The sequence below is a fragment of the Oncorhynchus mykiss genome, chromosome 3 (assembly GCF_013265735.2).
Source record: "Oncorhynchus mykiss isolate Arlee chromosome 3, USDA_OmykA_1.1, whole genome shotgun sequence".
Taxonomy (NCBI): Eukaryota; Metazoa; Chordata; class Actinopteri; order Salmoniformes; family Salmonidae; genus Oncorhynchus; species Oncorhynchus mykiss.
In genome coordinates, this window is record NC_048567.1 from 74,724,153 (window position 1) to 74,739,926 (window position 15,774).

The 15,774-nt window shown below is 44.3% G+C and overlaps 1 protein-coding gene across 8 annotated transcripts in view; it reads left to right on the plus strand.

Annotated features, from left to right (window-relative positions):
• The window catches only part of LOC110504760 (lysine-specific demethylase 6A), a 95,934-nt gene that overhangs the window by 41,151 nt on the left and 39,009 nt on the right, over positions 1-15,774 (plus strand). For 6 of the 8 annotated variants that reach the window (XM_036975180.1, XM_036975181.1, XM_036975187.1 and 3 more), the window contains 5 exons: positions 5,806-5,899; positions 7,801-7,927; positions 14,062-14,160; positions 14,799-15,018; positions 15,518-15,664. In XM_036975180.1, coding sequence (XP_036831075.1) covers positions 5,806-5,899; positions 7,801-7,927; positions 14,062-14,160; positions 14,799-15,018; positions 15,518-15,664 — 687 coding nt within the window. The remainder of the gene's footprint in view (positions 1-5,805; positions 5,900-7,800; positions 7,928-14,061; positions 14,161-14,798; positions 15,019-15,517; positions 15,665-15,774) is intronic. The other 2 variants (XM_036975182.1, XM_036975183.1) reach the window with 1 other exon arrangement.

Consider the following 15,774-nt stretch of genomic DNA (forward strand, 5'->3'; position numbering starts at 1 on the left):
TAAACAACGGTGAAATGCTTACGAGCACTTCCCAACAAAGAAACATACATTATAGAAACATTTTAACACAAGAAATAAATAGAAAAATTATAACAAGAATTAAATGAGTAATGATAACTTGGCTATATACACGGGGTACCAAGTCGATGTGCAGGTGTACAAGGTAATTGAGGTACATAGACAGTGCCTTCAGAAAGTATTCTCTCCCCTTGACTCTGTCTGTTACAACAAAAGTGTCCTTGGGTTTTCGCTCCTCCCTTGTTCTTGATTGATGAAATGAGGTCACTAATTAGTAAGGAACTCCTCTCACCTGGTTGTCTGTCTTAATTGAAAGGAAAAAAACAAAAACCCGCAGACACTAGACCCTCCATGGAATGAGTTTAACATCTCTTGTGTTTTACAGCCTGAATTTAAAATATATTCAATTGATGTTGCGGTAGAGGTTGTTGTCCTGGCACCACACTGCCAGGTCTCTGACTTCCCTGTATGCTCTCTCATCGTCTTCAGACCTACTACCGTTGTGTCGTCTCCAAACTTAATGATGGTGTTGGAGTCGTGCGTGCCCATGCAGTTGTGGGTGTACAGGAGGGGACTAAGCACGCACCCCTGAGGGGCCCCCTTGTTAAGGGTCAGCGTGGCGGATGTGTTGTTGCCTACCGTCACCAACCTGGGGGGAGGGGGCTTTAGGAAGTTCAGGATTCAGTTGCAGAGAGGTGTTTTTTCCTCCCCCAGGGTCCTTAGCTTAGTAATGAGCTTGGAGGGCACAATGGAGTTGAACACTGAGCTGCAGCCAATGAACAGCATTCTCACATAGGTGTTCCTTTCGTCCAGTTGAGAAAGGGTATAGAAAGGGTATTGTTGGGGCAGTAAGCAAGTTGTTGTGTGTCTGGGATGATGGTGTAGTAGATGTGAGCCATTATCAGCCTTTCAAAGCATGTCATGGCTACAGATGTTACAGTGCTACAGGGCGATAGTCATTTCGACAGGTTACCTTGGCATTCTTGAAGACAGGGACTATGGTGGTGTGCTTTAAAGTATGTAGATATATCAGACTGGGTCAAGGAGAGGTTGAAAATGTCATTGTAGATACTTGCCAGCTGGTCAGCGAATGCTCCGAGTACGAGTCCTGGTAACCCCTGCGGCCTTGTGAATGTTAAACTGTTTAAAGGTCTTCGGCTACAGAGCGTTTGATCACACAGTCATCCGGAACAGCTGGTGCTGTCATGCATGTTTCAGTGTTATTTGCCTCGAAGCGAGCATAGAAGGTATTTAGCTCGTCTTGTAGGCTCGCATCACCGGACAACTTGTGGCTGTGTTTCCCTTTGTAATCCATGATAGTTTGCAAGCCCTGCCACATCAGTGTCCCGCTTATTGAAAGCAGCAGCTCTAGCCTTTAGGACTTCCGAGTGGCACAGCGGTTTAAGGCACTGCATCTCAATGCAAGAGGTGTCACTACAGTCCCTGGTTTGAATCTAGGCTGTATCACATCCGGCCGTGATTGGGAGTCCCATAGGGCGGCACACAATTGGCCCAGCGTCGTCCGGGGTAGGCCGTCATTTTAAATAAGAATTTGTTCTTAACTGACTTGCCTAGTTAAATAAAGGTTACTTATATATATATATATATATATATATATATATAAGTAACCTTTATTTAACTAGGCAAGTCAGTTAAGAACAAATTCTTATTTAAAATGACGGCCTACCCCGGACGACGCTGGGCCAATTGTGTGATATATATATATATATATGTCAAAAATTATGTTTAGCTCAGTGTGGATGTTGCCTGTAATCACTGTGGGGACAACGTCATTAATGCACTTATTAATGAAGCCGGTGACTGATGTGATAAACTCCTCAATGTCATCGAATCAATCCCAGAACATATTTCAGTCTGCTTCTTCCTGTTTGAGTTTTTGCTTGTAAGCAGGAATCAGGAGGATAGAGTTATGGTCAGATTTGCCAAATGGAGGGTGAGGGAGAGCTTTGAATGCGTCTGATTGATTGTGCCAGTAAAGGTGATCTAGAGTTTTTTTCGCATCTAGTTGGACAGGTGACATGTTGGTAGAAATTGGGATTTCAGTTTTCCTGCATTAAAATCACCGGCCACTAGGGGCGCCTCCTCTGGGTGAGCATTTTCTTGTTTTCTTATGGCCCTATACATCTCATTGAGTGTCGCCTTAGTGCCAGCATCAGTTTTTGGTGGTAAACCAGCTACAAACAATATAGATAAACTCTCTTTCTAGATAGTGAGGTCTACAGCTTATCATGAGGTATTCTACCTCAGGCGAGCAGAACCTCGATACTTCCTCAATATTATAGATGGTGCACCAGCTGTTGTTAACAAAGAGACACACCCCCTCTGAGCTTCCCCGATGCAGCCGTTCTGTTCTGCTGATGTATAGAAAACCAGCTAGATTTTTATTTAACTTGTCCTTGTTCAGCCACGACCCAGCGAAACCTAGGATATTACAGCTCTTCAGATCACGTTGATAGGATGGACTCGAATGGAGCTGATCCAGTTTACTCTCCAGTGATTGCATGTTCGCCAATAGAACTGTATAGGCGTTTTATCCACGCTCCGACATTGTCTCGTTAGTTATCCCGCTCAGGGTCTCTGTAGCGACGTCTTCTCCTTTGAGTGTCAGTGTTTTGGGCCTGGTCTGCGATAATCAATGTCCTTCTCCTCCAACTCATTGAAGTAAAAGTTATTGTCCAAATGGAGGTTAGTGATAACTGTTCTGATGTCCAGGAGCCAAATGAACAGCTCTCTTACCGAGACAATTCGGTAGGCTACTGACAAGTCACTCACTTCAATGTCACTTTCTTGCAAGTCTGGATGGACTTCATATCGAAAAATGCAAACAAGATCTTTAGAGTACTTGTCTGGATGCGATTCCATGGACATATAACTAGGTTGTATGATTTATGGTATGAGAGAGACTTTATTCAGTCAGTCCGACAACTTTTAGAAACAAGTCAAGCTTGCTGTTTGTCAATCAGAGTACAGTAAATAGTATGGGTTTGCCCACATGGCCTTACTCGTATCCATAAATTGACAGTTGATAATGGGATGGAATAATACTTGTGAATGAAAACAACAAAAGTGTTTTAATATGCTTAAGTAGATGTTGGCAAAATAACTACGTGCCCATTTTAACAGCTGCAGATTTTAGGCAGGGTGCGGGTGCGTGTGTCCTCCAACTTGCAGCCGGCAGCCAAGTTTGCTGTCACTCAGTCAGAATCCGCATCACCTTTTCATATGTTTCCCTACTCATGCCTCGCTTGTTATATGTTATGCAAAATGATAGCTTGATAGCAAATGTTCTTCGGGCATGTGATCTACCATAGTAACAGGCAGCGACAATCTAAATGATCAGACTGAAAACATGCAAGGGAATGCAAGGGAATAGTGATTGGGTGAAATTATGAAGCGAGCGGATGGAGAAATACAACTTCACACTATGCAATCAGAGCAGCAGGATCAACATACAGCCCGTCCTTCTCTTTACAATCAAAGCAGCAGGATCAACATACAGCCCGTCCTTCTCTTTACAATCAGAGCAGCAGGATCAACATACAGCCCGTCCTTCTCTTTACAATCAGAGCAGCAGGATCAACATACAGCCCGTCCTTCTCTTTACAATCAGAGCAGCAGGATCAACATACAGCCCGTCCTTCTCTTTACAATCAGAGCAGCAGGATCAACACACAGCCCGTCCTTCTCTTTACAATCAGAGCAGCAGGATCAACACACAGCCCGTCCTTCTCTTTACAATCAGAGCAGCAGGATCAACACACAGCCCGTCCTTCTCTTTACAATCAGAGCAGCAGGATCAACATACAGCCCGTCCTTCTCTTTACAATCAGAGCAGCAGGATCAACACACAGCCCGTCCTTCTCTTTACAATCAGAGCAGCAGGATCAACACACAGCCCGTCCTTCTCTTTACAATCAGAGCAGCAGGATCAACACACAGCCCGTCCTTCTCTTTACAATCAGAGCAGCAGGATCAACATACAGCCTGTCCTTCTCTTTACAATCAGAGCAGCAGGATCAACACACAGCCCGTCCTTCTCTTTACAATCAGAGCAGCAGGATCAACACACAGCCCGTCCTTCTCTTTACAATCAGAGCAGCAGGATCAACATACAGCCCGTCCTTCTCTTTACAATCAGAGCAGCAGGATCAACACACAGCCCGTCCTTCTCTTTACAATCAGAGCAGCAGGATCAACATACAGCCTGTCCTTCTCTTTACAATCAGAGCAGCAGGATCAACACACTTCTCTTTACAGACGGCCACATGACTGATTGACATGAGAAAGATGTGTGCTGGCACCCGAAGATGTATTAGTTTCAGATGATTCTTACAAAAAAAAACGAATAACATCATAGTCGTACACAGTAAATTGCCAGTTTTGTCCGACTATTTGGCATACCATTAGTAAATAACCTTTACACCACCGCGTGGCATTCGGAAAGTATTCAGATCCCTCAACTTTTTTGTTTACAGCCTTATTCTAAAATGGATGAAATAGTTTGATTTCCCTCCTCAATCTGCACAAAATAACTCATGGCAAAGCAAAAACAGGTTTTTAGACATTCTTGATGTCTATTCTTTTTTTATTTTTTATTTTTTAAACTAAATCACATTTACATAAGTATTCAGACCCTTTACTCAGTACTTTGTTGAAGCACCTTTGGCATCGATTACAGCCTGGAGTCTTCTTGGGTATGACGCTACAAGCTTGGCACACCTGAATTTGAGGAGTTTCTCCCATTCCTCTCTGCAGATCCTGTCAAGCTGTCAGGTTGGATGGGTAGAATCGCTACACAGTTATTTTCAGGTCTCCAGAGATGTTAGATCGGGTTCAAGTCCGGCCTATGGCTATTATGTACCCTACTCAGGGGGTGTGGTCAAGTTAAACCCTGCCTCACTGTGTATCAATGCTACAGTAGGTATCTTTCTAGTGTTCTTTTTACAGACTTATCAACCGTAGCATATCTTATGTTCACTATTAAAGGTTTACTTTTGTAAATTACTTTTTCTAAAATAAGCTCAGCAAGTAGATTGATGGGGACTTGATTTTGCTCTGAACAGCTGACGTGTGCTGTGTGAAGGGTTATAAACTCATGTACTGCTCCAGAAGTTGTGACTAGCGACAGCGTGGTGGCGCTTGGATGAACGGCCAGTCATATTTCTCAAATTCAAATGGCATGACATTTACACGTGTAGTCTTCGATGTTTCTTCAATGTTTTTAATGATTAGACTGTGACAGAGCAGGTAAATGTTCAACTGGAATGCAAAAACACTTCTGTACTCGGCGGTCCCGTTCTGTGGGCTTGTATGGCCTACCAGTTAGTGGCTGAGCCGTTGTTGCTCCTAGACGTTCCCACTTCACAATAACAGTACTTACAGTTGACCGGGGCAGCTCTAGCAGGGCAGAAATTTGACGAACTGACTTGTTGGAAAGGTGGTATCCTATGTTGCTCCATTGAAAGTCACTGAGCTCTTGGGTAAGGCTATTCTACTGCCACTGTTTGTCTATGGAGATGGCATGGCCGTGTGCTCGATTTCATAAACCTGTCAGCAACGGGTGTGGCTGAAATAGCCGAATCCACTCATTTGAAGGGGTGTCCACATACTTTTAGCCTGTAGTGTATCTGGGGGTGGTCTGAGGTGTCCAAACTTCTGTGTCTGACCAGTGAGACCATACAACACACTGACTCTTTGATCTGGCTTAAACAGTCCTTCCTCTCTCTCTTTTCCTCCCCCTCTCTCTCCCCCACTGTCATTCTGCAGAAGAAATTCAGAGCAGCAAAAGAAGCGTATGAGAATTTACTCCAGACAGAGAATCTTCCTGCACAGGTGAAGGCTGCTACACTGCAGCAACTAGGTAAGTCCTCTTTCCTCTCTCCTATGTACTACGGCATCGAAGACGATGCATTTGGGCCCACTTGTTACAAGCAATATGTCACTTGTCCTTTTGATAACATGAACCTATATTTTTCTTTTGAGTCTTGTTGAATATGTATCCTAGTTTGTTCTTGAAGGTTCTATTTAAAAAGTGCAGTCTTTTACATGTTATGTACAAAGTGTTTAACTTTCTAGAGCAGTGTCTGTAGGACGAGTGTGTGGTGTTTTTAGTCGTCAAGTTACTTTACCACATTTATGCCTCTCTAGTACTTTGTATTTTATTTTTTATAAACAATACAAAACATACAAACATTACTGCATCACACCTGCCCATCTCCACTAGCCCCATCTCCACTAGCCCCATCTCCACTAGCCCCATCTCCACTAGCCCCATCTCCACTAGCCCCTTCTCCAGCACCCTAATACATTTCTTCCACATGTCCTCAAACCGCACCATTTGTTGCTGAAGGTACTACTATGTACCAGGTGTATAAGGCTGATGACACAGGATTGCATTGTGGGAGAAGTTGTGCTCCTTGTTGTTTACCATATTCCCAACTGGACAGTATTCTCAGATCCCCACCTCTTCCCTGCTCCCATCACACGTTTCCCAAGTCTCTCCCAAACCTCCAGTCTCTCTCTGCCCTGGCCGGACTCATGCAACTGCTCATTATGGCGGTGTTAGTGTCTGTACCCCAACCCCCACGCTATACACACATACCTTCCCCGACGTAGTCCTCTCTGAACACAGACAGCTCTTGTCTTGTTTCTTGCCGTCTTCCCCCAGTTTGGGATGTTCCCTCGGGTCTGAAAAACAGTCTCTTTTTCTGCCCTGCCAGCCACCTTACTAGGGAACACAAGCGTTTCGCTACACCAGCAATAACATCTGATAAATATGTGTGTGACCGATAAAATGTTATTTGGTGGTGGCCTTCCAGCAAGGCTCGCCACAGCTGTTGTGTGGAGCGATGGGGAGATGTGTTTGTGTCTGTGTGTGTGCCCATCCTCCGGGAGGTGTGTGTAGAGAGAGAGAGCGAGAGAGGTGGGAGCGACCCCAGGGGTGAGTTGTTTAGACCTTTGAAGACACGGCTGATGTGTGTATGGACGACGAATCCCCCGCTCTCCTTCCCTCCCTCCCTCTTTCTCCTCCCTCTTCTTCAGAAAGCTCTAGATAGATGAGCCTTTTGGTCCTTTTTATGAGACTGGTGCTTTTACACACCAGGCAGACAGCAGTGTTCCCCTCTGTGACTGACAGTCTAGTGTAGTTTTAATATGTTGTGTATATTAGTGTAGTACTAGACCTGGTAATGGACTAGCAGAAGTACCTGCAGGATCAGTTGTGTTGACTTACTATTAGAGACAGTAAAGTGTAGTGGTTCTGTTGACCAGCTAGCAGAAGGCTAGCCCTGGACCCAGACTAGCAGTGGTTCTGTTGACCAGCTAGCAGAAGGCTAGCCCTGGACCCAGACTAGCAGTGGTTCTGTTGACCAGCTAGCAGAAGGCTAGCCCTGGACCCAGACTAGCAGTGGTTCTGTTGACCAGCTAGCAGAAGGCTAGCCCTGGACCCAGACTAGCAGTGGTTCTGTTGACCAGCTAGCAGAAGGCTAGCCCTGGACCCAGACTGGCAGTGGTTCTGTTGACCAGCTAGCAGAAGGCTAGCCCTGGACCCAGACTAGCAGTGGTTCTGTTGACCAGCTAGCAGAAGGCTAGCCCTGGACCCAGACTAGCAGTGGTTCTGTTGACCAGCTAGCAGAAGGCTAGCCCGGGACCCAGACGAGCAGTGGTTCTGTTGACCAGCTAGCAGAGGGCTAGCCCTGGACCCAGACGAGCAGTGGTGGTTGTTGGATCCTTCACCCTGCTAACTCCCCTGGTCTCCTCCAGGCTGGATGCATCACACAGTGGAGCTGTTAGGGGACCCAGGCTCCAAGGACAGCTATGCCATCCAGTGTCTGCAGAAGTCACTAGAAGCAGACCCCAACTCTGGACAGTCCTGGTACTTCCTCGGCAGGTAAAAGCATTTTATTTCATAGTGAATTCCTGCGGGCTCTTGTTTTCCTTTTAGCACGTGTGTAAAAAACGTTAAACCTCTGTGTGTTGAATAAGACTCTGCCCTGAAGGTCTTTTCTCTCTGCAGCTCCTGTCTCAGCTGTTTCTCTACATTCTATAGGCCTAGAAACTGGAGCTGTTTCAGAGCTGCTCCTCCGATCACGCTGATTATTATTGATCCAAGTCTGTACTCTCTGGGAAGACGGCGTGTTACACAGAGACCTATTGATTACTAGCTCTGTAAATCTGAGCTATTAATTAGATGGAATTGTTCCTTTCTGTTATTCCATACGCTTTTATATAGTGCTTACTTATTGAAACCACTTGTTTTAGTATAGATCATTAGACCACAGTTGACCTGGTTTGGGAGACAGTGTTGCAGTGGATAGATGGCCTCCTGTCTGTGAATCCTGTAGTACAACTAAGGGCTGCAGCAGTATGTCGTTGTGTTAACGGCTCTGAGAGAAGTTAATGGCTAGCAAGTATGGTTTGGTGGGTTACTTTATCAATGTAATAAGTTAGTTACTAGTTACCTGTCCAAAATTGTAATCGGTAACTAACTTTTGGATTACCCAAACGCAGTAATGTAATCTGATTACATTCAGTTACTTTTAGATTACATTCCCCTTAAGAGGCATTAGAAGAAGACAAAAATGTATGTTTACCAATTGAATGACATCTATTGCAGGATAAATCAGGGTTAAAGTTCACATGGCTGGCCATATATGGATGTTATATTTTCATTTATGGGTTGGTTATGTAGGCCTCTTCTAACCCATCGCTGTCTACTACATATAATAATACAATTAAATTATATCTTCACATTAAAAACCAAAGTCTATCAGAATGCCAGTCATTCCAATAAATGTTATACCCCTAGATCTTCAAGAATAGGACTTGGAAATATGGAAGTATAGATTAGTTAAATTGTTTTACCTGAGAATAACCCCAAAACTAAGGATTTATTAGCCAGCCCTACTCTGTTGTTTATGATTTTGTTGTCATGGAGGACTGATTGGGCTCATTGGTTCGAGTTGATAAATAAATGCTGCGCTCATGGAATGGCATGCTTTGAGCACTACTGAAAAGTGCTATTTACATGTGAAAAAATGTATGCCATATGCTGCATTTGCTATAGGCCTGTTTACCTTTTTGTTGGGGACGCTGATATCTTGATAATATACAGCTGTTTAAAGGGCAAGTCAACAAATCTGTTTTGGTAAAACGCTGAGGGATGGGCCTGGAGAAATGTGACCACTCGGATTAATAGACAGAGCTATTAATGCAAGGACTGACCATCCATGATATGAAGATTATTGTTTTAACCATGTTATGAGGCTATACAGCATTTATTTACACTACCGGTCCAAAGTTTTAGAACACCTACTCATTCAAGGGTTTTTCTTGATTTTATACTATTTTCTACATTGTAGAATAATAGTTAAGACATCAAAACTATGAAATAACTCATGGAATCGTGTGTTAAATAGGGGTAAGTGTTAAACAAATCAAAATATATTTTATATTTGAGATTCTTCAAATAGCCAAATTTGCCTTCACGACAGCTTTGCACACTCTTGGCATTCTCTCAACCAGCTTCTCCTGGAATGCTTTTCCAACAGTCTTGAAGGAGTTCCCACATATGCTGAGCACTTGTTGGCTGCTTTTCCTACACTCTGCGGTCCAACTCACCCCAAACCATGTTATATTTGTGGTTCTGATGGAGTTTGACAGTTGAAGTAAGCTTATGAAGCGCTTGTAGGTTATATTATTCAAGAATCAGTGGGTATATATCCAGTGCCTTCAGCAGGGTTGCACATTTTGGGGAGTATTTAGGGGTGGAAACTTTCCATGGGAATTAACGGGAATATATGGGAATTAACGGAAATAGATGCAAATTAATATTAATACCATTTAAATGTAGATGTTTTTTGCATTGGATATATTTACCATATCATATGGAGACAAAGACATAAACCTTTTACCTTATCATAAGTAGACATACTTGCAAATGATTCAATCCTTCCTGTAGCAATAAATAAAAAAACAGTTTAGTTACGATTTTAACTTTAATTAAATGAGTTGACTCTTCACATGGGATGATTTCACTGAACAACAAAAGGGAATATTGAATGATCCCCAATGATCCAGGAGTTTCAGGCTGCTTACCACTCTCTCCCAAAATACATAATCCAGGAGGATCCTCTCGATGGGGCTGTCCATATCGGCAGACTGTGATATGGCCATTTCTCGGAGAGACTCCTTCCCCTCCAGGAGACTGTCAAACATGATGACAACACCACCCCCAACGGGTGTTGCTGGGCAGCTTCAATGTGGTGCTCTTATTCTTCTCACTTTGCTTGGTGAGGTAGATTGCTGCTATAACTTGATTATCCTTCACATACCTAACCAACTCCTTGGCTGTTTTGTAGAGTGTATCCATTGTTTTCAGTGCCATGATGTCCTTGAGGAGCAGATTCAATGCATGAGCAGCACAGCCAATGGGTGTGATGTGAGGGTAGGACTCCTCCACTTTAGACCAAGCAGCCTTCATGTTCGCAGCATTGTCTGTCACCAGTGCAAATACCTTCTGCGGTCCAAGGTCATTGATGACTGCTTTCAGCTCATCTGCAATGTAGAGACGGGTGTGTCTGTCTCTTGTGTCTGTGCTCTTGTAGAATACTGGTTGAGGGGTGGATATGATGTAGTTCATTCTTCCTTGCCCACGAACATTCAACGACCCATCAGAGATGATTGCAATAGTCTGCTTTCTCTATGATTTGCTTGACCTTCACTTGAACTATGTTGAACTGCATCCAGCAAATAAGTAGATAAAGCATGTCTGGTTGGAGGGGTGTATGCTGGGCAAAGAACATTCAGAAATCTCTTCCAATACACATTGCCTGTGAGCATCAGAGGTGAACGAGTTGCATACACAGCTCGAGCAAGATATTCATCAGCATTTCTCTGTTTCTCCATTGTGTCAAAAACCTTCTGATTCCAGGAGGACCATGAGCTGTTGCTATCGATAAGGTGTCTGATTCATCATTTTCACCTCGAATAGAAGTAGAGGGACTTTTGTCAGAGGTTGCTTGTTGTGAGCGCCGAGGGAACTTCATGCACTTGGCCAGATGATTCTGCATCTTTGTTGCATTCTTCACAAATGATTTGGAATAGTATTTGCAAATGTACACAGCTTTTCCTTCTATATTAGCTGCAGTGAAACGTCTCCACACATCAGATAGTGCCCGTGGCATTTTCCTGTAAAAATGAGAAAAACCCCAAATACAATTCCATGTACAGATAAATAGTTAAGCAGTTAGATTAAACAACTCCTTTGTAAGATCATGTTTTAAAATGAATCATGTTTTGAAACAGGCTCAAGCAATCTAAAACTAACTAGCAGAAATTGTTTTGATTTTTTAATTATTTAGAAATTATTTAAACACACTTTGCTGTATGCTACTATTTACTAATTAACAAAAAAAATCATGTATGTCATATAAAATATATATATATATATATATATATATATATATATATATACAATTATCTGTAAGGTCCCTCAGTCGAGCAGTGAATTTCAAGCACAGATTAAACTACAAAGAACAGGAAGGTTTTCCAATGCCTCACAAAGATGGGCACCTATTGGTAGATTGGTAAAAATAAGAAAAGCAGACATTGAATATCCCTTTGAGCATAGTGAAGTTATTAATTACACTTTGGATGGTGTAATAATATACCCAGTCACTACAACGATAAAGGCGTCCTTCCTAACTCAGTTGCCGGAGAGGAAGAAAACCGCTCAGGGATTTACCATGAGGCCAATGGTGTCTTGAAAACAGTTACGCAGTTGAATGGCTGTGATAGGAGAAAACTGAAGAGGGATCAACAACATTGTAGTTACTACACAATACTAACCTAATAGACAGTGAAAGGAAGGCAGCCTGTACAGAATAAAAATATTCCAACACATGCATCCCTGTATCAACAAGGCACTAAAGTAATACTGCAAAAAATGTGACAAAGCAATTCACTTTTTGTCCTGACTGCAAAGTGTTATGTTTGGGGCAAATCCAATACAACACTGAGTACCACCCTCATCATGTCATGGGTATATTTGTAATTGTTAAGGACTAAGTCGTTTTTTCAGGATAAAAAGGAATAGAATGAAGCAAAGCACAGGCAAAATCTTAGAGGAAAACCTGGTCGTCTGCTTTCCACCAGACACTGGGAGATGAATTCACACTTCAGCAGAACAATAACCTAAAGCACAGGCAAAATCTACACTGGAGTTCCTTACCAAGATTACTGTGAATGTTTCTGAGTGGCTGAGTTACAGTTTTGACTTAAATCAACTTGAAAATCTATTGCAAGACCTGAAAATGGTTGTCTAGCAACAATCAACAACCAATTTGACAGAGCTTGAAGAATGTTGAAAAGACCAATGGGCACATGTTGCACAATCCAGGTGTGGAAAGCTCTTAGAGACTTACCCAGAAACACTCACAGCTGTAATCGCTGCCAAAGTTGCTATTACAAAGTTTTGACTCGGGGGTGTGAATACAGATATTTCTGTATTTCATTTTCAATAAATCTGCAAAAATTTCTAAAATCATGGTTTCACTTTATCATTATGGGGTATTTCATATAGATGGGTTCAGGTTGTACCAACAAAATCCCCTTTTTCTTGTTTTTATTTTATTTAACATTTAACTAGGCAAGTCAGTTAAGAACAAATTCTTATTTACAATGACGGCCTACCCCGGACAAACCCTAACCCGGACTACGTCGGGCCAATTCTGCGCCGCCCTATGGGACTCCCAATCACTGCTGGATGTGATTTAGCCTGGATTCCAACCAGGGTCTGTATTGACTCCTCTTGCACAGAGATGCAGTTCCTTAGACCGCTGCGCCACTCGGGAGCCTGAGCTAGGTGAGATCGCGAGGTGAGACGACCACATCACAGTCGTAGCAAGTACATTTTCTCTCAATATAGTAGTTATCATCATCAAGTTGGTGCAAGTAGGAAAAGTCAAGTGCAGGCCATGGGATTTTTGCTATTGGTTTTTGTAGTGGTAGAGCCACTGAATGCAACGGCTAATGGTTCTGCATGAGCTGTAGTCACCCTTTTGAGCTTGTAGATGTGCAGTTGCACAACTGTGTGTAGAGTGTTAGCTTTAGGGCTGACCCCATTTAGTCAACCGGTCAATTGTTTTGTTGATAGGCTGTTGGTCGACCAAGATTTCTTTAATGGAGCGCTAGCAACAACAACAAAAATATGGTATACAAGACACCTGTCTGATTGGCTCCTGTTTGAGTGGACTGATCCATTGTAAATTAGCTTTTTTGACATGGAATATGTTCACATTGCTAAAGCAAGTGGAATAGATGATAAACAAAAGTGAAGAGAAAATTTTACAAAAGTTCCAAAGGAATAGAGACATTTAAAATGTCATGTCAATACACAGTGTTGTAACAATGTGCAAATAGTTAAAGTTAAAAAGGGAACATAAGTAAATATGAATGTGGTTTGTATTTACAATGCTGTTTGTTCTTCACTGGTGGCCCTTGTTGCAACAGGTCACACATCTTGCTGCTGTATTTCACCCAGTGGCTATGGGAGTTTATCAAAATTGGATTTGTTTTGTAATTCTTTGAGGGTCTGTGAGGGAAGTATGTCTCTAAAATATGGTCATAGATTTGGCAGGAGGTTAGGAAATGCAGTTCAGTTTCCACCTCATTTTGTGGGCAGTGTGCACATAGCCCGTCTTCTCTTGAGAGGCAGGTCTGCCTACCTATGCTCACTGAGTCTGTACATAGTCAAAGCTGTCTTTCATTTTGAGTCATTCACATTCACATCTCGCTCCCTCTCGGTCTCTCACCTCTCGCTCCCTCTCGGTCTCTCACCTCTCGCTCCCTCTCGGTCTCTCACCTCTCGCTCCCTCTCGGTCTCTCACCTCTCGCTCCCTCTCGGTCTCTCACCTCTCGCTCCCTCTCGGTCTCTCACCTCTCGCTCCCTCTCGGTCTCTCACCTCTCGCTCCCTCTCGGTCTCTCATATTGATAGTACTAAGCATAATGTGTGTTCTCTCCAGGTGCTACTCCAGTATTGGGAAAGTCCAGGATGCCTTCATCTCCTACAGACAGTCCATTGACAAGTCTGAGGCCAGCGCTGACACCTGGTGCTCCATAGGGTAAGACCTGACACACTGCAGCCAGCGTGTAGTCACCTATCATCTGTCTGTAGGATCCTTGGAGAAGTCTTAAAGGATTACTCAATCTGAAGGCTTGTAGGTGTTGGCCATGGCAACAGGAGGGAGGTAGTGGTCCCTAGAGTTAATTATGGATAGACTTGGCGTGTGGCCACTCGAGGGAGAGAGGACACTAAAAACTCCATGCACTCTCTCCTCTCCCACCCCCTCTCTCTCCCACCCCCTCCCTCTCCCACCCCCTCTCTCTCCCACCCCCTCTCTCTCCCACCCCCTCTCTTTCCCACCCCCTCTTTCCCACCCTTCCTTCCTTCCCCTCTCTCTCCCCCCCTCTCTCTCTTCCCTTCCTTCCCCTCTCCCTCTCCCTCCCTCCCCCCTCTCCCTCCCTCCCCCCTCCCCCCTCTCCCTCCCTCCCCCCTCTCCCTCCCTCTCCCTCCCTCCCCCCTCTCCCTCCCTCCCCTCTCTCCCTCCCTCCCCTCTCTCCCTCCCTCCTCTCTCTCCCACCCCCTCTCTCTCCCACCCCCTCTCTCTCCCACCCCCTCTCTTTCCCACCCTTCCTTCCTCCCCCCCCCCCCCTCTCCCTCCCTCCCCTCTCTCCCGCCTTCCCCCCCCCCCTCCCCCAGTGTTCTGTACCAGCAGCAGAACCAGCCTATGGATGCTCTGCAGGCGTACATCTGTGCAGTGCAGCTGGACCACAGTCATGCGGCTGCCTGGATGGACCTGGGCACGCTCTACGAGTCCTGCGGGCAGCCGCACGACGCAATCAAGTGTTACATCAACGCCACGCGCAGCAAGGCCTGCACCAACACCGCTGCCCTCACACACCGCATTAAGCTGCTCCAGGTAGGCAGAGAGGGAGGGATACATACACACACACATGCAGAGATATGTAAACACACACATACCAAGCAGAAACAAATGATTTGACTGGCTGTTTTCTGTATGTATGTGTTTTAAAGCCAATGACATGATTCACTCTTTGAAAGAGTATTTTATACATGTGTGTGTCCCTGTTTATTGTACAGGCTGTGATTTATTCTGTTTTTTTATTAGAATCATTGAGATATGATCACTGATTCATATTGATGCCATACTACACATTCTCACCAGTAATCGTAAGACATAATGTCATGGCATTGACCATTCTTTGAGTGATTATTTTTCATTTGACCTCATCTCATCTCTGGAGAGGCTGTTTTTAATGTGCAATTACCTAATAGTGTAACAAGGTGCTCGGTCAGCAGTGTCAGTGGGTTGTCCTACCATAACGTAGAGCAGTACTGAAATACTGAAATGTGTCTTTATGCCCCCCCCCCCCATCCTCCTATATGCTCACCCTCAGACAGGTAGTGTTGCGGGGGGGAAGGGTGGTAAAATGCTTCCTAGTATTGAGGAGGCGTGGAGCCTGCCCATCCCCGCTGAGCTCACCTCCAGACAGGGGGGCCTGAACACTGCAGCAGGCAGCCCAGGGCCACAGGCACAGCAGCAGGTGAGACCTCTAGAACCCCCCCCCCCCCCCCCCCCCAGATAACAAACCCCTGCTACTACTACGACCTAAACTAACCTGTCCTGGTGCATCTTAATAACCTTCATCTTTCC